A 23,276-nucleotide genomic window follows, 5' to 3' on the forward strand; every position below is an offset into this window, starting at 1 on the left:
CACCACGTTTTATGCTTTTCAATATCAAACTCAGGAGGGTGCCACATTGTCCATTCATTACCCAACGATTGTGCAAAATTTCAGACACAGTTGGATTAATCTCATCCCAATTTAATTACATCACACAAAAATATGTATATACCTTTTGGTCCAGAGGGCGTCTGCAGCATGAATACTGTTGTTAACTGCTGATCAATCATATTTCTCGATAGTGAAAATGCCAGAAATTTTCAGTTAATTGTTCCATCATCATAAATGACCTCTTTGATTCTTAAACCAGTCTTCATTTGACAGATATTACAAAAAACATCAGAAAATCAGCAATTTTAATAAAAGTATTTATTAACAATGACATCACAAAACATTAAAAGACACAATACATTGTCACCATTAGAGTGTTGAAATGGCTCAACAGGTATTTTAAAAGTCACATTGCTAAAAGTTAAAAGGCTCAATCTCACATCTTGTAACAAAAAACAAAAAAACACACAGGTTATGCAGTAGTGGTTGCTACTTTATGAAAAAACTGTAAAGAATAAAGGATTGACATGAAGTATGCATTCAAAGTCAATGCAGTTTCACAGTAACTTACACCGTTTACATCATCTTAACGGTCCTGAGAAGTTATGGGTTCCCACGGCAACCACAGACAAACAGAATATTTGAGAAGATTTAAGTACAATCTGTGAACTCATTTCCAAAGCAAGATGATACAACAGGAACACTGCATGGTAGAAACAGAGGGGATATGACTAGACAGAGTCCAGCATAAAATTTAAAAAACTATACTCAGAAACCATTCTGGAGTTTTTACTCCAAGTCGTAGTTATCATATGACAGCTGCTTCAGGTGTGTAATACTGTCTGAAATAAAATCACAAAGAAATGAGGGAAACAGTTAGTGGCATGATGAAGGAACGTAACATTTAACAGAGATTAGCAGCACATATCTTACCAAGCACCCACTGCTCAGACAGGATCCTGCTTCCCTCTGGTCTCCTGCCGCTGTACTTCCCTATGCAGATCCCTGCCTGCCGCACAGTTTTGCAGACCGTCCCTCCACAGAGCTGGATCAGCTCCACCAGACTCTGAGTGGGCGGCTGAGAGTGCTGGGACACAAACATGGCTGGCTGGTCCTGGAACAGGTCCTGCTGGTGCTCCCCAGCAGACAAGTGCCTCTGGAGACGGCAGATCTGTTAAAGATGACAATGAAGCACTTTTTAGAAAAGTACAGCGAAGCACAAGCTAGCCCAGTTCAGTCTCTGGCCTAAAGAAAACCACCAGAAGAACAGACAACAGCTCAACATGCACCTTTAAAAAACATTTGAAAAACTACTTTTCCAGCCTGTTTCCAGAAATATTAAGTCTGAAGTTAAATCTATATGAGCGCTGCTCTTGTAGCAAGTTCTAAGTTTTACCTGTCTGCAAGACAAATTCACCCCTTGAGGACAATAAAGTTAAAGTCGAAGTTAAATCTAAATGTAATCAAACTGCCACATCAAATGCTAAAAACACGAAAAATATCAACCATAATGAAGGTTTGTATCCATTTTAACCTCCAAGCATCGTTCTTTGTAACTCATCACGGCCACAAATATTGAATCTGTGATTTGATACTGAAACAGGCCTGAAGGTGGCAATTTGGCTAAATTACATATGAAAAACAGAACTCCTTCACCACTGAAAGACTAAATGTACCAAGAGGAAAGCTAATTTAAATGGAAACATTTGTTAATATGAGTGAACAGTCATTGCTGAACATGAAACCTCAAGTTTACATTTTACTGTAGAAAGACTTAAACCGTTCAGTGCTATTTAAGTCGTATTTTAATGGATTCCTGAAACATTCACTAAGACACCACAAACCTCACTATCTCTCAGTGACACAAAGGTGAGCTACAATGCAATTTTATGTGAAAGCATGTGAAGCTCTTTGAGGCACAGTTTCTTTTTGGGTTTGGTGAGTGAAGCCCTAAGCTCTCACTACAGGCCTGCTCTGCATCCAGCAGGGGTCATTTGCTAAACTGAAGGGGACAATCTGCTCTATTCTAAGTTGAATGCCAGGAAACAAGCTTTAAGGCTTTTAGTCTTTTGTAAATGTTCACACAGGTTTCACTTTACGTCAAGTAATCAGGGATTGGTCAGAGGGTTCAGAGACGGGGCAAGGTTAACATTAACCCACATTGTGCACGTTAAGGGGAATGATTGAGGACTATATGTATACTATTATGTGAGAAAACAGACTTTCAAAACAAGGAAAAATAGTCCAACTCATAAAGGCAACACAAACGAGAACAAAACAAAATTCTGATTGAAAAAAGTAGCATTACACTACTAAGAATACATTATTATTTAAAGCCTCTTGAAACTTGGCCTCAAACAGTTAAAATTAAATACACTATGTTGTCTGCAGTCAGACAAAGCTTGATTCTAAATGTCCATTACTCTGATTATAGACTATACACAGAGGATTTATGACAACATTTGTGAATATCACCATGCAGGCATGAACAAGAACCCGCCCCCTAGCATTTAATTTCATTAAACCAACAGTCACATTGGAAATTTACTTGCAGTGGTGAGTTTAACAGCCGTTAGGATTTGTGTAAATGTGATTTCATATCTAGCGTACTGCTGCAATTGTAAGGCTCACATCTCTGTCTGTATTTTAAGGCAGCGGTATGCTAGAAACAACTGAACTGCTGTGGAGACATTTGTCTAGCTGCAAGTTGAAGCCCTAATTTTTTTTATATTCATATATTCAAACAGTTAATTAAAATGAAGTGAAATGAAATGACAGTCGAGTCTGATTATCAGGCTCAGACATTGTAAGCTTCGTCTGATAACCACTCATCAGTTTCAACTTGGATGAGTAGCTTTATTTGTTTATTTATTCTTTTCATGGGAAATCCCACTTCCTCACTCTGAAAGTTCTATTTATATCTCTTCAGCCACTAAACAGTTCAGTTTTTATAGTGCTACATATAAACTAACTAATAAATTTATCTTGTAACCCCTGTATAATAAATTACAGTGTGTGTTCAGCAGCAGTTACATTGTTTTCTCACAGCATGAGCCAACCCGTTTAGTGGATGGTAGATTAAATGAATGAATGAATAAATGAATGAACAGCACCTGGAAGTGACATCTATTTAAATCTATGTTCATGTCCCTTCCCTCCAATAACCATAAATAAACTGGAATACAAGAACTGGTGCCAATGAATCTACTGGACGAGTGATTCAGCCTGAACACCTGAAAAGTCAATGTTTTTGGAATGACGACAAGTCCTTCCTGTGTGGTAATAGGCCTTAAATATGTTGCATTTCCCTTATACAGTAACGTATTACATCAGCCTACTTCCTACAATTCTGTTTTGGTATTTCTATACAACTGCAGAGGGCAAATCTAAGGCTTTCCTGTCAAGAAATGAAATACAGTCCAGTTGACACTATAATTTGGTTTTGCCGGGGGTAAAATGCCTATTTAGTATTAAATATGAAGCTCAATCTGCCTCTAACTGTTCAGCAGACTGTTACAGATGGACCAAGGTCAGTCTGTTTGTTAAAGACTTTACTGTTAGAGGAAGTAAGGAGTGAAGCTAGTGAAGTTTTAGCCGAGTGTCCGTGATGGAGGCACATTCCTGCATTATGGGACAAAACATCCTCCTGTGTCAGTGCCCTTCCTGCACCGCACACCTGCCCTCTGTTCACCACGGTGACTTTACCCTGTGAAAAAAAACTTATGTTGGGATAATGTGGCAATTAGAGAGAAGAAACGCTAACTTTTCATCTGTGTCTTGGAGGATAGTCATTATTACAGCTAAAAGTTGTATGTGGCTGTATCATTTTAAATTGTGTGGAGCCAACCCCTTTACTTTCTAGTAAATATAACTCAAGGGTGATTTATTTTCAAAACCATCTTCTTCTGAAATTTTCTTTTAGCCACAGAAAAACATACCAAGAATGACAAGAAATATTGTCCTCAAAGGATCCCTGAATACTCTCTTAAACAACATCAGCACATGTAGATGGTTATCTTTCTGGCAAGACTAAAAATTTAAAAGACTGCCTTTAAAGAGTCTAGAAAACTTTTTTAAACATCTGTATCAATGATCATCTTCACAACAGATTCACTCGCACAGATTGACACTTCAATTTAACCATGAAATACTTCATCTGTGTTAGATCACTTTTTTATGCTATTTTAAGTTAAGTTAGCTAGTGGAGTTAACAAAGTATTTAATCTTATAATTGCATGAATCTACCCTGCAGCACATGCAAATAAAAAAGTGGTCAGAGGTCATCAAGTGGCAACTTTAGTTTGTACCAATAACAGAAAATGAGACTTTATGGACCATGAGAAAGAAGATCTGGGAATGATATATTTTTAATAACTTTGTGAATCCGTGAAACCCACTTGGTATATAAAAAAAGAAATGAATGAAGTCACAGGAAATAGGGAAACTCATGGGAATAGAAAGTAGAATTTTAGTATCAGTGGATTTTGTCTTTAATATAGATTTGTCAACTTATAAAATAAAGCAGGAAAGTCATAGAAAACTCCAAAAAGTGCCAAGAATGTCATCTAGGAAACCTTTTAATCTCTCATTAAAAGATGCTGGTGTTTGTCGCCTGAAACATTTTTTCAATGGATGGACACGGCAGCTACCACAGACAGTGTGCTGAAGGTGGACAGCTGCATCCTGACTAGGGAAAGAAAACACGTGGGTAGTGTAGAGGATATAGTGGAAGATGTGTAGTTTGTGCATCTGCCTCACTGTGATGATGTGTGTATTGAAAGGGATCTCCACTTCACTGCGCTTCACAGCGACTGGCCACAGGGAAGGGGGAGTGGTTTCTCACAGTTAACTAATCAGAGGGGCCACGGGCAGCTCAAACAAGTGGCTGGGGGCTTGATGAAAGGCGAACACATGCAGTCTGGCACCGGTAACCTACGGGATTGACACACTACCTCTAATTCCTGATGGCTTTTTCTCTTCTTCACTACTGAGTGCTGATAAAAGGAATCTGCAGAACCTCAAGAGGACCGTTGATGCTGTTGCTCCAACCCCTGAGAGAAGATTAAGGAAAACTCGAAAATCTTTGTACTTACTCTATTTTTTGGTAAATAGTTCCACTATGAAAATGTTGAATGTGGACTTGCTGGTTTTAAGTATCTGCCTTGGTATGGGGACAGGATATAAGAAGAATTCAGACGCTATCGTTGGCAAGAGACAATATCAGATCCAAAACGGCCCGTGCAGCTACACCTTTCTGCTACCAGAGCAGGAAAACTGCCAAACCCAGAGCAGCTATAATCCAGTTCAAAAGGATGGACCCGGAGACAGCGACGAGTCGGCTCAGAGGCTGGAACAGCTGGAGATCATCATGGAGAACAACACACAGTGGCTACTTAAGGTAAAGTTGTTTCTGTTCATCACGTCACACCCATGATACAACAGACCGTAATATCATGAAGCCTCTTTATTACATCATTGTGAAAGTAAAAGTTTCAGAGTTAAAGAGAAACAAAGTCTACTTAGATATTTGAAACAAAATGTTCTGAAGAACTGAGAAAGCACCTACACAGGTGTCACAGGAGACATTAATGCTTACTTTCAAATATTCAGAACCAAACAGGAGAGCTGTTATAAAGAAAACCAAACATCCACAAAGACAAACTATTGTTTTATTCTGACTTGCAAAGATTCAAGGATAGCTGCTGTTTCTGTTTTCATGTGATGAGTTCATTTTCAACCACAAGCTCTCTGCAAACTGCCATAAAAGTGATAAAAGTGATCTGCTAAACAAAACATTACATCAGTTTAAAGGCTGGTGTTTGTAATAATGATTCTGTCCAAAATGATAATTATGTCAGAGCTGTAACACAACCATGCACATTGTTGACAGTATAATATTTCACTTTCACCTTTACCTCAACCAACAGATTAGTTGGGAATATATTAAGGCAGCAACTAACGATTATTTTCATTATCAATAGAACGCTTAGTCTATGAAACACCAGAGAACATTGAAAAAGTGCCCATCACAATTTCCTAGAGCCCAAAGGGATGTCATCATCTGTTTTGTTTGACCAACAGTCCAAAAGCCAAAGTGATTAAATTTGCTATAATGTAAGACGAGGAAAGGCAGCAAATATTCATATTTGAGAACCTAAAACCATGAACTGTTTGGCATTTTTGCTTGTAAAGGAACTCAAACAATTAACTGATTATCAAATTAGTTGCCTAATTGAATTAATGTGATCTATTTTCACACGGCCTATGTTGAAACAAACACACAAAGATTGCTGAGTGCCTGTGAGACACTTTCCTTCTTTGAAAAAGGACATAATGAGTTCGGCGACTGACAAAGACTCATCACAGGTGTCCACGCGAGGGATGCATACTTCTCTTTTCAGTTTGTTGAGCCATTGCTTGTGCGCGTGAAAGAACTGAACGGCCTCTTTTCTGGCTCCCTCGCCTCTCCCTCTTCAGAGTGTGATTAATGATGAGAACTATACAAGACGAGCCAGACAAGACGAGAACTTCTCACAGCTTGATCACACGGTTCCCGTCTCGTAACATAAAACGAGCTCTGATCCGTTCCACGGGAGAGCTCAGAGGGCACTCTTCTTTGATGTTCTTCATGAACGAGACGCTGCTACTCAGTAACTACGCACACACAGGCACATTCAAGTGTCTTTCCAGAAATCTCAAGCCAGTTTACAAAGCAAGCGAACAAAGTCCAACAACCCATCTGACACAGTGACAATTTATACTTTCTATTCCTCTTACCTGCAAAGACGTATTGCTGATTGACAGTTTATCAAACATTTAGATGCACATATACAGTACATTAGCGACTTCTGGTTTGTCATTTGCACAGGAGAAGATGAATATGGGGAAAGAAATCCCAGCTAAGGTGTTAAGGTGTAAATTAACTTTGATACTTTGCCATAAAGAACAGAAGTGAGTTGTAGAAATCTATTTTAACAACACAAATGATGTCTAATAAGTATAATACAGGTTCTCACTATTAAATATTATACCTTACTATGGCTCTGGAACAAAAAGGGGAAAGATAAAGGTCTTTATCAGTAGGAAAGTGTGTTATGGCCATTAATACATTTAGCGAACCAGCAAAATTATGTGAAAAAGACTATTTAAGAGACAGTATACTCCATCTTTTTTCTACCTTTCTGACGTTGGATTAGGGGGGCTGTGCAGGGACATTTCTGTAACTTTCTAAACGCAACAATGGGACGGTCAAACCCACTTCATGTAGTGATTCGCCAGCTGTGCGGAGGCGTGAAAGAAGCCAGGGTTTGAACTACTCTGTCTAGCTATCTTTTTTCATTCTAGACACAACTATGTCATTTTTCATGTGAATAACTGAGTGCAACACTATGAATGTCTTCTGGCAAAGACCGTCTGAACATGTACGCCGACCAACATCTGACTTTGCCCAGCCTTTGAGTGTAGCCATTTGAAACAACTATAAACACTTTTGATTTCTGCTGCGGGCAGACAATGCGTTGCTCAAAGTAGTTCGATTCAAGCATAAACCAACCCTTTATCACTGAGCCTGGCAGGCTTTTTAATGTGGTAAAGAAATGAGGTGCTGAAACAGGGAGGTGTGAAGATGAGAAAGCCACATTTCTCCTGCAGTTTAATACTAAAAAAACAAAAAAAACTGGTTGGTCTACTATGGTAGCTATAAGCCTGCTACCTTGGGTGCAACTTCAAGTTATTTAAGATTATATAAGGGAGGGAGCATTCCAATAGCCGAATGGTTAAAGCGTGTGGCACACAACTACAGCGTCTCTGGTTCGATTCCAGCCAGGGACTCTTGTTGCACATCATACCCATCTCTCTCTCCCCTTGTTTCCTGTCTGCCTCTTCACTGCCCACTATCTAACAAAAGGCATAAATGCTCCCCTCAAAAATTATGTAAGGAAATATTCAAATGATGAAATTCTACTTTAGATTTAGAAGATGAATTGGGTAAAATGTACCCACTCCATGATGTGACAAGTTTCAGCTCCCAGCAACCCTGAACAGGAATAAGTAGGTATAAAAAGGTGATATATGTCAATCTTTTACAGGAGTGGATGGGTGGATGGCAGACAGGGTCCAAAATTAACACCCGCCAGGCACCAAATGTGGGTAGATTTTCCGTTTGGCGAGTAAATCTTGGAAGGCTATGCACCACACTGGCGGGTAAATGTCTGTACCAAAATAGTCATGTAATGGCATGATGGCCCATAGCCAGTGTATACATACAGTACATACAGCCCATACAGTGTAGACACGTGCACCATATTTGTGCTTTAGGTGTGTCTAAACAGTGCCACAAAACTGTAGGAGTGCTTAAGACAGTCTGACAGTGTTCACACAGAAAGAATAGTGTGACCAGCACATTTGGAAGTGCTCAGAGTGCAATACACAATGACTATAATTACGCGTGTAAAACTCATTATAATTAAATAATTTTGCTTCAAATTCTGGACTGGCCTCTCCTTTAAGTTTGTATTCAACACAATACCTTATTATCTCAATGAAATGTACTGAAACGAATGTGTATGTGACACAAAAAGGCAATTAATTATTTTGGCCGGTAAAAAATATGCTTGGCGGGTGGATTATTCATCCACCAGTCCCCTTGGCTGGTGAGTCAAAAAGTTAATTGCGGACAATGATGGCAGAGCTTACATTTAGTCCAAATAACTTGAGAGAACAAGTAATCGCCAACTCATTTAGAGGAATCAGACTGTCACTTGAGAGCTTAAATAACTTCACAGTGCTGTCACATAAATAATTTTAGGTGTCTAGAAAGCAGCCTACTTATGATCAACAAGTTCCAAATAGATCATAGTTTACAGTAGACAACTCTTAAATAATCAGAGTATCTTCACTTCATTTCTGAAAAATCTATGCTGCACTAGCTGTCAACAACTGAGGAAAACAATCTGTTGTCATGCTTTTGTGTGAAGGAGGAACACAGTCATTCTTCACTGACGCCTCTGAGGCAGACGGAGTAAACAACTGATTAGATCATTGACTGTCAATGGGACGTCCTGCCAACATTTCAAAGTACAACCTACCACTCATGTCTGTGTGTGTGTGTGTGTGTGTGTGTGTATCTAAGAACAAGAAAGGAAGGCAAACAAAATCAGCACTAATTGCAGCTGTTGGTTGTATTTGCCATGGGGGAAAAACAATAATAAAAATGGCTATTTGGGGGTCGCATTACTGACAGACGAGTAAATAGCCAATGTGATTATGCAAACTTACCGTAAACGACAAAGATATTCGACTGACGCTGGTTTCCACCTCTACAGAAGTCACACTGTCATGAAGGATGTAACTCCTCACTCAACACTTCCATCCTGTTTACGAGTCGTGTGACCTGATTGCCACTCAGGAACACCATGCAGGAAATAACTTAATGATTGGTCCTGGTCTAAATCTGGCAATACTGTAAGGTACATAAGAACAAATGTGGTAAAGATGAAACATTGACCTTTTCCCACTCTGAAGGTATCTATTCTCCAAGCCACTGTAATATTCCTTTGGTTGAAAAGTTTGAGGTTACATCATAACTCAAAATGTTTTATATCATCTTGAGTCAGTTTACTCATTTATTATTTCATTATCCTTCTAGGAACACATGACATATTTTGATATTCAAGAACCAAACAACCGCTACACTAAATGATTTATATTTAAATTTTAAGAAGCTTATAAAATATTTGACAGGATATAATAAAAAACAATTGAAAAGTCGTCACGGGACGACTTGTCTTGACTTATATTGCTTTGGCTTAAATAATTGAACAATGATGCTTCATCATTATACTCTGCTACAGCAACATCACTTTATTGCCAAATAAATACATAATATGTATTTAATATGTACAGACATACATATTAAATACATATTCTCACACAATTTTAGAATACAATACACTAAAAATGATGGTAATACACACTTTTGAAATGATTGCTGTCAAGATACTTTGGGGAGACTTCTACACATCTTATGAGAGGGTGAACTATTCCAACTAATGTGTAAAGACGGAGCAAAATAGCAAAACTATTTGTCCACAGAAGTTCTTGAGTTTGAACATAATACATTGTGACTTTCTTATTTCTTTAATTATTTTCCTGTAAAGCATGGCTACACACCCAATAGTAATAATAGAGAGTGTCAGCTATCGTAAAATTGTGTAACTGTCTCATTGACAGTTCGCTCTCTATGACAATGGTGTTAACTGCATTCCAGTCATTGTACACTGAATACTCAGAAGAATGTCAGTCCCTGAACCAACAGGGCAAATCTGAGCAGAAAAGAGAACAAGTGACTTCTCTTGAGCTTGTCTTGAGAGAGGCCTTTAAAACTCCAGCAAAAAAACAGAGCTGCTCTGTGTTCAACATTACAGCAGCAGATTGTCGTGAGCAGCTCTGAGCTGTCAATCTGTAAAATACTGTATGAATGTAAAGCAGGATTGTGCAGACACTACAAAACCACTGAAAGCGTATCGGTTTAAGATGCTGATAACTGTCTTTATTCTGTTCTGCAGCTGGAGAACTACATACAGGACAGCATGAAACAGGACATGGTACAAATCCAACAGACTGCTGTGCACAACCACACAGCCACAATGATTGAGATTGGAACAAACATACTGAGTCAAACTGCAGAGCAAACAAGGAAACTGATTAACGTGGAGGCACAGGTGAGGCTGCATTGCCTGTTTTTTTAAACACACAGAAGTTTAAAACACATACTGTATATGAAAAACAGATTTCTGAGCAAAATGTGAGTTTATCAGTTGTTTTTTAATGACTTGAATGTATTGGTATGTTTAATATCCCTTTTCTTTCCATAAGAAAGCCTGAGCGTGCTCTATGATACACTGCATTAAATGGTCTAGCCTCAGGGTTTTAAAAAATAGGGAAAAACAGGCATTACTGCGTCAGTTTATTATTATGGCTACACGTCAATGACCTTATGTGAGCCAACTGTACAGCATTTCCTGTTATTAGCACACTTGTATTCCCACAGAAAGGGTCTATCAGTTTGTCACAATCAGACATCCGTCTGTTCAAAGACATCAACAGCTCCATTGGAGACACATAGCTATGATCCATGTAAACAACCTGCTTTTTGCTGAGTTCAGTTCCTCCGAACTGGGAAATTAGAGGCAAGGTCCCCTAACCCCAGAATTTAGTTCAATACGTCTGTCTGTGAAAATACATGGATTCTTGTTTCCCTAGTTCAGGTATGTCTGCTCTATTGGAATTTGGTTGTTCTTTCCTGTCACATTTTTCCGCTTTGCAAATTGCTGTTTGTCCCCGCTAGAGGTGTAAACTGAGCTGGTGTTGAACCTAATCCATTAATGGAATACAGAAAAGATTATCCAAATTATTGTGAAAAATTGCAATATGCAAAAATTATGTTAGGAGTGTTATGTTGTTTTTAATACTTTGTTCTTTATTGTTCTTTTTTGTATATCATCTTGTTTGTCTTGTGCCTTTTTAGTCATATCCAGTCTGTATATAATATTGAACATCAAAATTGAGAAATGCCTGACGCAATGGCATGAAATAGTTCTTAACTATTTTGCTGTTTATAGTAAATTAGTGTTACATAACAACATATCCTGTTTTAAGTTGTGAATAAATGACTTGATAAGGGTACAAACGTCGTGGACTATTTAAAAATTGTATCTACGGGACAAAGCCTGATTGAACTGTTTTACCTTGTTCTTGTATTTCTAGGTAATTAGTCATACAACTCGACTTGAGCGACAACTTCTTGAGAATTCCTTGTCAACCAACAATTTGGAAAAACAACTAATAGTCCAAACAAATGAAATAAACAAGTTGAATGACAAAAACAGGTGAGGACTCACAATCACATGGCAACAATAGTGCGTTAATAAAGGTTAATAATCAAAAAAGACATTTTATAAAACACTTTGTGATTTTCAACCCAAAAACTAATTTTTAAAAATACTCCATACGTGTTTTTTTAAATCAGAAAACCAATTTTGAGGGTCACTAACACAGTTGTAGACTTATGCAGAAAGCAAAGGCAAAGCCCATTTCTGAATTTCTCACCTGCTTCTCACTCAGCGTCCTGGAGAAGAAGGTGGAAGAGATGGAGGAACAGAGGCAGGTGGAGCTGAAGACGCTTCGAGAAGAAAAGGAGCAGCTTCAGACTCTAATACAGAAGCAGACAGCCATCATAGGCCAGCTGGAGCAGCAGCTGCTCAAAGTCTCCTCTAACAACACCGTCCTGCAGCATCAGCAACAGGAGCTGCTGGACACCGTGAACAACCTCATTCACACCCTCTCTATCGGCACAGCTCGAGGTGAGTCAACAGCATAGACCATGGGAACTCCTTTACAATATAATTACAAAAGAGAGTCAGACTAAGTATGCACTCTTAAGCCTCCTGTTGTCTTCCCGTCGACCATGCAACTTTTGTCCTCCCGGGTCAATTTTGACTCGGGAGGACAAAAGTGCACGGGTGCTATAAATTTTAATAAAACACCCAAAATTCAATGAAAGTAGTGATCATTACTTTTACTTGCAAAGTGTGTGGTATGGAACCATCAATGTGATTTTCAGGCAATTAGATGAAAGAATTTGAATTTGACCTGAGGTCAACAGGAGGGTTAAGTATCATATTCAAACTGTTAAAACACCTTGACCTGTAGGCCAAGACTATGTGCGTGTTTTCGAGGCTGTAAGGTATGATACTGCTGTTGTATTGGACAGCACAAAGGAAGGCCTGCGTCTCACTTTCAAAACAGTCACACTGAAGTAAAAGGCTTTTCACTGAAAATATTTTGACATGTCACATGTAAGTAAAGCACAAGTGTAAATAATAAAATGAATGAAGGCGGAATTCTATTTAGCTGCTTCAGTTTCAGGGTCCTGTGCATGCTGGCTCACTGTCACAATGTTGAGACACTTGAATAGAAAAAAAAAGACATTTACAATTTTCCTACTGTGACAAATCAAAATGTCTGCTGTGAAAAGGGGCGTATGTATGTAACCTTTTTTTGTCGGAAAGTGTTAAATTATGAAAGGAGGACAGGAATGCTGAACAAAGTTGTGCTGCCAAATTACCAAGACTTATTTCTTCTGCAGAGACCACAACTGCCATGATGCAGGATACTCCCACCACATACATGGACTGTGCTGCTGTCTTCAAGTCCGGAAACACCCAGAGTGGAGTCTACACTCTCACATTACCCAACACTACGCTAGAGGTTAAGGTAAAGTAACTCTGTTTATTCATTTCAAGCTGGTTTAACCTCAAAATCAGCTATAACTAGAACTTTAAAAAATAGTGCAATAATCTGTGGTACTATAGAAGAGGATCACTCAGCAAGTATGTGTGCACACATTAGTATAGAAGGTAAATAATGCAATGATACACGCACTTACATAACCTTGTAAATGCATAAACACTCCAGACCACTGGATCAAGTGTTCAGACACTACCAGTATTGTGTTTGAGGGCGGGGCAGTTAAATTAAAATGTTCTCAGACCTCCATTAATGATGTGCATGCTTGAGCTAGAACTGTGATCTCCTTAGATACTTTTCAGCAAGTAAGACTTGGACTTCAGTTCTGTATCTCTTCACTGCAGTTATCTAAACCAAACTGAAATAAGATGCCTTTGTCAAATTATAAATGAGCATGAATTCTTTACAGAACATTGATTGTCAATTATTAATTGGGTAACCCCTTTTTTCTTTGTGTCTGAAGGCTTTCTGTGACATGGAGACGGAGGGAGGTGGCTGGACAGTACTACAAAAACGCTTTGACGGGCGTGTTGACTTTCACCGTACGTGGCAAGAGTATAAAAAGGTAAACAGCTATCAAGAAGAAATTCTTTCCTTAAAAAAATATAACCTAGGATACGGTTTTCATGCCAAATGCACAATGCAGTAGATGGGTTTGGTTTTGGCCATCAACTGAAAGCGTTTTAAGTGCTTGTGATTCTGCACTGTTAGAGGCAATTTCTAACATACAAGCAGTGCAAAGAAGAAGAAGGAAAATGCAAATATTAACACAAGACATGATAACCATCTGCTATTCACAAACATATTGCCAGCAAAGTCAACATTTCCAAAAAACATTTTTTAGCTATTTGCCATTTTTTAGATACCAGATCTGATCACAGCATATTTAGCATTTTTGTAAATGCACATGAGACAGTGCTTATTAACTTACAATTATAGTGGAGGGGAAGGGATCTAGATGATTTCCAAAATTAAATGATTGACTAGCACTGTCTACACCAAGTAGGAGATTTATGGCCCAACACATTGTTGGCAAAAAATGTAAAGTCCCTACAGAGTAATTATTTTAACATAAAACATTAATGTGCTGTTCTTTATTCATACCACAATGCAAGTTCAGATGAAATTTACATACTTTCCCATGAAAATATAATGATGGATGTTGTTTTGTGTAATTCAATATTTTAGTTCCAGTGAAAATAACCTTGCAATGTAGCAAAGCCATGTACAGAACATAGTTTTGTGAGTAGAAAATCTACACAACTCTATTGATGAGGTTCAACAAGGTTTAGCTTAAGGAGACCTGTTATGCTTTTCCTTATTTTCAGTCATATATATAATGTTACAATGTTGGATGCTCATATTATACGTGGCCATAGTGTCAAATAATGAGGTAAACGTATGTAGAAGTAATCCCTGTGAGCAAAAAGCACTGGCTTCAGACTGCTCTGAACGCTCAGTTCCCAACAGTTTTTTCTTCTTTCAGCCCGAGCTGACATCAGCTCATGATGGATTTCTTTATATGTTGTCATCTGCTCCACGTACAGCGTGCCAGTTCACTGCTCCGTTCCACTAACATTATGGCATTTTTCCATTGTTTTGGGAGTAGTCACACTAAGCCATGACTCAAGTTGAGCTGGCACGATGTGAGTGTTTTTCCATTACAAATCCAAATAAGTAGTTCACCTGCTGGAGGTGTGCTAGTTGTCTGCACCTCTTCATCAAACACCATCATCACTGTGGCTGTTTCAGCTTGTAATATTCCTGCCTGCATTATTTCCAACTGATCCACTGAACATATAGCTCCAAATATCTCAATATGTTGTTGTGTTGCCCAGGTTTTACTAACTTTTACTAACGAAGCTCTGCTAATTCGATGAGGAACACGTTTCATTTCCTTTAAATTCTTCAGAAATTCACAATAAAAGTCCGTTATCTACAACAACTACAACAAAAGCAGGAAATGTTTGGTTTTCATCAGCAGTAACTTAACACGACTCTGATACGGCTGCCCCTCAGCAGGCTTCCGAAAAGCTGTCCAATCAGAACAGAGTGTGCTCATCGGGAGGGGGGTCTTAAAGAGACAGGAGCTGAGACTGCCTGTTAGAGAAGGAGGCTGAACTGAGGGGCTGCATAAAGGGCCAGTATAAGATAAATAAAGAGTTTTTTGAACTGTGCATCATGCAAAGCTACTCTAGTGGAGTCCCAGAATAAAAATATAAAGCTGGAAATGAGCATAACGGGTCACCTTTAAATGTTCTTGTGTGCCTTTGCAGGGGTTTGGAGAAGCTTCAGGTGAATTTTGGTTGGGAAATGAATTTGTCTCCAGACTGACAAATCAACAATCTTACAAACTAAGGATCCAGCTGAATGACTGGGAAGGAAACTCTGGATTTTCCCAATATGACCAGTTTTCTCTTGACGGTGAAGCACAGAATTACAGGTTGGTTGTATTGACAACATCAAAGACATTTTCCCTTAGTAATAAATGTGTCAGATACTAGGTTGCAATTATGTTTTGTTTAGTTTCTGCTTTGAGCCAAAATTCAATTTCTCATGTAGCTCATGTTATTAAGGACAAGCCCATCAGCCAATAATAACCACTTTTCTCATAAAACAGCACTTTTTAAGTCTGCTATCCTGAAAACATACCAAAAACCTGATCAAGAAGCATAACTAAAGCACAGCCTCAAAACCCAAAGCCTTGCAATCATTATATGAATAATTTATTATTCAGAATAATGAATAAATTAACAACTATGTTAGCGACAACATTCAAAAGCAACAGTCCTTAAAACAAGATGCATTGCCAAACAAATAAAAAACAGCTCTGAAGCATCATCTTTAGAAGAATGCTCATGTAGTGTATAACACCTAATTTCATGCATGAACATCTTCCCAAAGGTAAAAGCATAAGCGCTTTGGTTGTATCACACAACATTCTCTACAAACCTGGGTCAATTAAGCGATCATAATAGAATGAATAATGAAGTTTAATGATTCAATCTGCAATTCAGTCTGATTATCAAGTCAATTCTCTACAATTGGTTCACTGACAGTTAATATTATATATATATATTTATCTATAGTAAATACAATTGGAAAGACTAGTTTATAATCATACATACTGACTTATTTCTACTATCTACAAGTAAAACATACTATAGAAATTCCTCTGAAAGGAGGTTTTTGCTTTATAGGACTATTTACTTCCTGATAATGGTGTACTGGCATTAGGCCAAAGAAAATGTAATAAAACTGGCCAGCATTTGAAAAATAGGAAATACATAAAATGTCTTGGATTTCTAACATTCAGTCTGCACCTCTTGGCAATAACACAACCTTCAGAAGTGTTTTCTTTTCCATACATAAGCTGATTTCAAGAGTTGAATGGATATTTTCTTTGACAAACAGACATTGAAATGCTCCAATTCAACATACTTGCATTCAGGCCTCAAGTCCACTTGAATATGACCAACGTGGTCTTTAGTGAGCTGGCTCAGTAATTCCAAATAATTCATACAAATTAAAATGACAAATTAAATAGTAAAACCTATGCCAAAATAATCTTTAAGTATCCAGTAGCAGTGTAGCTAAAGCTAAGAACTGTAAAAGTCAGTTGCCTTTTGAGGAACAGCAATTACAGACTTCCTCCTCCTCCTTCCTTCATTTTTCCTTTTCCATTCTACAGGATACACCTTAAAGGCTTCAGTGGAACAGCAGGCAAAATAAGCAGCATTGGGCAGCCAGGAAGTGATTTCAGTACAAAGGATGCAGACAACGACAAATGTGTTTGCAAATGTTCACAACTGACAACAGGGGGTAAGAAACACTCTTTTGTAAATGACTTGTGCTTTTTGCAATTGTGCTTATCAGGAAAATACAATAATGGCATCAATTTGTAATCTGCACTTTTTGCGGAACAAATTCCCACCCACCCAAATATTTCTTGGCACTTCCTCCAAAAATCTTCAAGGGCATTTTAAGGGCTCCCGCACTTTTGTGGTCAAAGGGCACAATTAGCTCAGAGTTAATCACTGATCAACTCATTAGGGAATTCAGCCTCTACAATGGCTGACATTAATAGCCTGGGAACAGAGCTTTTCCCTTTCTCCTCTTGCAGCTTAGAGGTCCTCCTCCATTCCCTTCAAAGTGACTCAGCTGCCAGAATTTTGTCTCCCTCTGTACTGGGGTCTGCCAAGGGAGCATGAAAGCATGAAAACCCTAACCCTATCCCTTTTTTTCCCATGAGGGGTCTCTCACAAGGGTCTTGCCATATGAATATTATGCACAATCATGACTTAGTGGCACTGATCCAGTAAAGAGGAATGCAGAGTCTGCCATTAAGAATATGCAGCTGCCTGTCATGAATGAAAAAAAGACTGATAGATTAGATGAAAAAATATTTGAAGTATCTAAAAATACAGAAGTCCAATATAACACCAACTACTAACTAAAACTTTTACCACAGAGTTGAATCAACTCCACTCTCATACCATTCCAAAAATAAGCTTCACACGGAGTACTTTACTGCACAGTTGTTGTATTGAATTGTATTAATTAATATTAATATTAATAAATAAATAAATAAATAAATATATCTGAACTGAATTAAACTGTTAAGCCCTGAATATACTTCCAAGCGGACTTGTACACGGACAGCTGCAGACACCATGGACGTGTGGTAGTTCCGTTTATACTAGTTTCTGGAGTCCGCTTGGAGGACACGTTCCACACACGCGCAGTAGATCGGCATCTATTGATCGTAGCGAGGTGGACACGCAGTCACAACAAATTGGAGGTATGTGGATGTCCACACAGAGCCTACGTATACACCCTCTGATGACAAAATTACGTCATGCGGACCCTAGCATATTCACAGACGTGGAAAGTATAACACCGGCTCTACACGAGGCCCACTAAAAATTCTTGATTCTGATAGACTAGTAGGTGTTGAATTAACTTTTAGTAACTGGGGCCTGTTGCACCAACTGATTGTAAATTCAAATTTAGCTTCAAGTGTTTACCAAGCGAAGACTTCCACATCACTAAGTTAAAACTGGTTGCACCACACAAACTAGTTCTACCTACATTCATAAAGGACTGGAGGCTAAGTTCTTTTTCAGCTAAGTTCATTTTTTGGCCCCTAAAACTGTTATTTTTGGAAGTAATGTTATAGTTTGTGTTGCTATAGTGACTTCCTTTTTATATAGATGCTTGTTTCTTATTGGATGGTGGTACAGATGTTTCCTAGCAACCAATTTGCTCATTACTACTGGATTAGACATTTCTTAAGTTTTAATGGTGCAGCCTAGTTACTAAGTACTTAAGAAAGACTTTACACACATACTTAGTGATGGTTTGATTATTAGGGGGGCAACAGCAGTCCAGGACAGTATAACAGTGTTAGAAGTCCAGGACAGTGTTAGTTTGCTGTTCTAAATTAATGTGCCATTAATTAAACTCTAGGAAGGCTTAGTTAAAGAGTTTGGAGCTTGGGTTATTTGTGTAACCAATAAAATAAAATAGGTAAATTGCTTCTTAGAGAGAACATTTTTGCATGAATCTGAAAATCGAAATCAACAGCAGGATGACGACAGAGAGAGTTTTTGAAATTAACTACATGAGCTACAGTGAAGCTGAACGTTACAGGTCTGAGAGACAGCTGCAAAAAGAAAAGATGAATTGTGACCAAAACAGTACAGAAATATAGGAGATGAGGAGAAGTCGCAGGTATGAGTGTGAGAGGGAAAGACAGACAGTAGTAAAGATGTCTGTGTCATTGACAGGAGGATGGGGGGGGGCGCTGTACGTGTCTGAGAGAGAGAGTGCTACGTGGCTACTTGGTTATCTGAGCTGGAAAGACAGTTTTATAATATTGTGCAGCAGGATGCAGCACTAGTCTCTATTCTTGTGGGTTGAGTATGTTCAAAAGATTTGAGTCCAATCATGGAAATTTCTCTTTGAAAATGTATGAAAATTTGATTACATATGTTATTTTGTTGGCAAGTGGTCATGGTTTAAGGAGGATAACACCCTCCAAGCTGTGCATTCTATAATTGCAATGGATTTGGGAGGCAACAATCCCCAAAAACTTAACATTGAGTGGTTTTTAGCCACTGCATCATTCACTATAATCATGGAACATACAACTGGCATCAGGCAGACGGTATATGGTGCCATCTCTCCGAATCAACCAGGCTTGCAGATCATTCGTGCCGACCAGTACTGCATAGAAAACTGTGAAACAAAAATAACTAAACCTCTGAGTGTGGGGATGCTGCACCTTATAATATGTAGAGCACTTTGGTGATATGTTGTGTATAGGTCTGTGATTATGCTAAGGTGCTCTAATGTGAATGTTGTTGGTGCTGTTGTTTTGTTTTTTGGTATCGTAGCTGTCTGTTTGGTACCACAGTTGTCTGTCTGACGACTGCTGTATGGAACACAATGAATTTACAAAAGACTAATAAATATCTGTCTATCTAACTTGTCACATATTCTCCGTTACGTAACTCAATGTATACTTTATATGGCAGCTTTAGCTACGTTCCTAAAACGGGAGACCATAGTTTTACAAATCCTATGAGCTCCCTATCATTATTTATTTTTTGAACCGGAAAGATCAACATTTTTTATATTTTAACAGTTTAAGAAATGCACATGCTATTCCCAGGGCGTAGGTATGACAGCTCAGTTATTACTGCCTTAGACGGTGCATCAAGTTATCCGCCAGTCTCTGCCCAGCACACACCAATGAAAACTTAAAAAAGTGCCTTGAGGACCTAGAACAAAAGGTATCCATGAGAAATGATAATCCATCTCTACAGTATGCAGTAGTAGTTTTGCTGTTGATGTTACTGAAATACCTGCCTTGACACCAAAGAGAAGAGTGTACTGACACTTCAACTAGCTGCTCAAGTGATGCCTTGACATCAATGAGCCACAAGTGGAACATTAGTAATGCTACTTGTTAGACAGAAGCATATAACAGACAGAAGCATATAACTGTGTTTATAGCTTGAAAAATGTAATTTAATGCTCATTTGCTCATTCAGATCCCAACCCTCTATACTTTCAAGAGAGCTAGAGACAAGCACTGTGTTTAGTCCACCACATTAACCCATTCCTAAAACATACCATACAACATACAAGACATCACCGTCCCTGTTGTATACAGACTCAAATGCATTATCTCTGAAATTACATTTAAACTGATAACATATCTTTTTATGTTCTAGGTTGGTGGTTTGATGCCTGCGGTCCATCCAATTTAAATGGAATGTATTACCAACAAGGTCAAAACTCAAATCGCTTCAATGGAATCAAATGGTACTACTGGAAAGGCTCAGGCTACTCACTGAAGTCCACCACAATGATGATCAGACCGGCAGACTTCTCAGGTTCCCTTTGAATGGTCACTCTCAGATAAACAGCGACTTACACCAAAACCAAAAGTAAAAATTCTCAAGGGATCCAAAGCACTTCATGATGATATTTCAAGTCACATTTTGTGCTTGTCTATGTGTTTAATGATTTGAACCAAATGGATTATTGCAAAAAAAAATTGTGAATCATGGACTGTCAAACTAACAATGACAAATGTGTATATTGAAAATAATTCAGACTGGGGTGTGTGTAGACAACTATAGGTATTAGTATTTACACTGAGTAACAGCTAGCTAACCAGACAGAAGAGAAGATTTCTTGAAAGATTTTCATATTATGAAGCATCAGTTTAACTATGTTTTCTATCATAGCTGCCTATGTCATTGTAAAAAAGAGACTATGGTACAACATACAAATGGGTGGTTAAACAATTGGCTCCTTATTGTTATTTGCTCTGGAAATGTTTCTGTTGAATGCAAATGTAAAATACCACATAAAATGTTTCAGTTAAGATAACATTTTGCAGAGAATGTATGTACATTTGTTTAATTTATGTGTAGATTCAGAGGATGATATTTAATGTTATTGTAAATGATAGCGATTTTTTGCATTCTGTTGCATTCTCACTCAAGAATTTCATCCTGAATGCTAGTTCATAGCTAGTTAGCATTTATATTGCACATAAACCAAGAGGAATTTTTAATATAATAGTTTTTGTAGTATCTTTTTGCAGTGTTTTGGAAATGTATTTTTTTATTTATGTAATGTTTCATTAGAATCTACAACAAACTGATTGTATGAGATTATTAACAAGTCAAGTCAAGTCGTTTCTTGCCATTAAACACAGACTTTAAGTTTGCTCTACCAGTCATTATATACCTGAAGTTGAATATTTAATACAACCACAAAGCAGATCGCTTAAGATATAAACCTTAACTCAGAAGTCTTTTTCTACCTGGTAAATGCACAATGACCAGATCACTACAATCTTTTCAGCAGTGTTCTACCTTTCATACATCTAGTTCAAAATAAATAATAAATTCAAAATGCTCCAAATTTGCATTGTTTGTTGTTGCTTTTAAGGTCACTAACCACAGTATAACTACACATTTAAATCTTAATTTCCAAATCTTCAGAAGAGTGATGAGGGTACAGCCCATAATGGTCAATATGGATAAAATCCTCCATTACAGTTTATGTATTTTTATATTGCGATATTGATATTTTTTATTGATATTTTTTAGAAATCAATTAAGCTTGTGCTCTAAATCCTTATTGTTTTAATTGATACATCTGTCAATTGATACATATATATGTGGTTCTCGAGAAATAATAAGCAAACGGTCTGCTCTGAACAGGCACGTTTTGAACGGGCATTGCAATACTTTTAAAAAAGACAAGAGAAGCGAGAGAGAGGGCAAGCGAGCTGAGAGCACGAGCGAGCAATAGAGGGACAGCAGTGGAAAGCTTTCTTTGAGTGAGAGAAAGCCCGTGAATGACAGAAAAATAACATTATTCTCTGATTGTTTCAAGGCTGTCACGTACTAAAGCACAAATAAACAATCAAACACTCAAGAAATGATTTACTTTGGAGACAGACGCTCTTAGTTTCTGTTTTCTTTTCCTCCCCTGTATTTCTCCTTTTCATTCATTCATTACATCCAACTAATGCAGCAGTAAACATAAAGAACAACAGGACAAATACGTGTTGTTTTTCCTCATGTGTGAATGCTGTGCTTCAAAAGCACACAGCAGCTGAGGAGCATGAGCAAGCGAGAGAGGAGAGCGAGGAGAGAGATGGCGGTGGAAAGCTTTCTCTGAAACAGAAAGCCTGTAAATGAGATAAATAACTGACCAATCAGTGGTCTGCAGTTTTTTCACAGCATGTTTTAGTATTAGCTCAACACGAGAACATTTTTTCACATGGCGTGCTCTAAAAAGACAAAGTACACAGTGAAAACACAGCTTTTAATCAAGAACGGACAGACTTTTAGGCTACTTCTCACGGGCACTTAAAAACTAGTATGTCTCATATAAGCACAAATCTTTTGAGCACATATACGCACTCAAATAATCCGTGCTGAAGCCACAGAAAATAAACAAGAGCCCGATATGATGAATCCACTTTATTTTAGGATGCATATTTTTTTTCAAAAGCTCTCTGTTATGTATTTTATTTTTAGATGAAGCCCTCATTATACTTGAAATGAGAAAAGATTCACTATGACAGAACTTAACACCTGTGTATTACAGAATGTTAGTTTCTTTCATGTTGTTGGTGTATATACTCATTCACACCTCACATTAACAGTATTAATTTTTCTATGCGTTGAAGCAGCAACACCAAGCAATCGGCTCGACACTGCACTAAATAACCAGATGGGAATGTCTGTTTCTGGTAATTCAATGAATTCAATACCTGACAAATGAAGGTATTGCACATCAGATTACTACAAAGATTCTGTCAATTCAATTGTGAAAATTGTCTGTTTAACCAAAGCTATCTTCTGAAATCAGTTTCTTCCATTAATATTGACAACTGCTAAAGGCAACATCAA

General features: G+C 37.9%; 2 protein-coding genes across 6 annotated transcripts in view; one reads left to right on the forward strand and one right to left on the reverse strand.

Moving 5' to 3' along the window:
* Window positions 1-312: 312 nt before the first annotated feature.
* The window catches only part of mcph1 (microcephalin 1), a 37,075-nt gene continuing 14,111 nt past the window's right edge, over window positions 313-23,276 (reverse strand). For 2 of the 5 annotated variants that reach the window (XM_044372891.1, XM_044372892.1), the window contains exons 14-15: window positions 955-1,192; window positions 313-863 (exon numbers count right to left, since the gene is read on the reverse strand). In XM_044372891.1, coding sequence (XP_044228826.1) covers window positions 811-863; window positions 955-1,192 — 291 coding nt within the window. In that variant the 3' untranslated portion in view covers window positions 313-810. Of the gene's footprint in view, window positions 864-954; window positions 1,193-3,508; window positions 3,728-9,451; window positions 9,482-12,329; window positions 12,414-23,276 lie in introns of those variants that run through there. The other 3 variants (XM_044372893.1, XM_044372896.1, XM_044372894.1) reach the window with 3 other exon arrangements.
* angpt2a (angiopoietin 2a) lies at window positions 3,736-20,880 on the forward strand. The gene is made up of 9 exons (XM_044372897.1): window positions 3,736-5,419; window positions 10,587-10,742; window positions 11,788-11,909; window positions 12,145-12,383; window positions 13,169-13,296; window positions 13,793-13,894; window positions 15,606-15,772; window positions 17,021-17,151; window positions 20,571-20,880. The coding sequence occupies exons 1-9, from the start codon at window positions 5,141-5,143 to the stop codon at window positions 20,741-20,743; spliced, it is 1,497 nt and encodes a 498-aa protein (XP_044228832.1). The 5' UTR covers window positions 3,736-5,140; the 3' UTR covers window positions 20,744-20,880.

Source organism: Thunnus albacares, chromosome 14, assembly GCF_914725855.1.
Source record: "Thunnus albacares chromosome 14, fThuAlb1.1, whole genome shotgun sequence".
NCBI lineage: Eukaryota > Metazoa > Chordata > Actinopteri > Scombriformes > Scombridae > Thunnus > Thunnus albacares.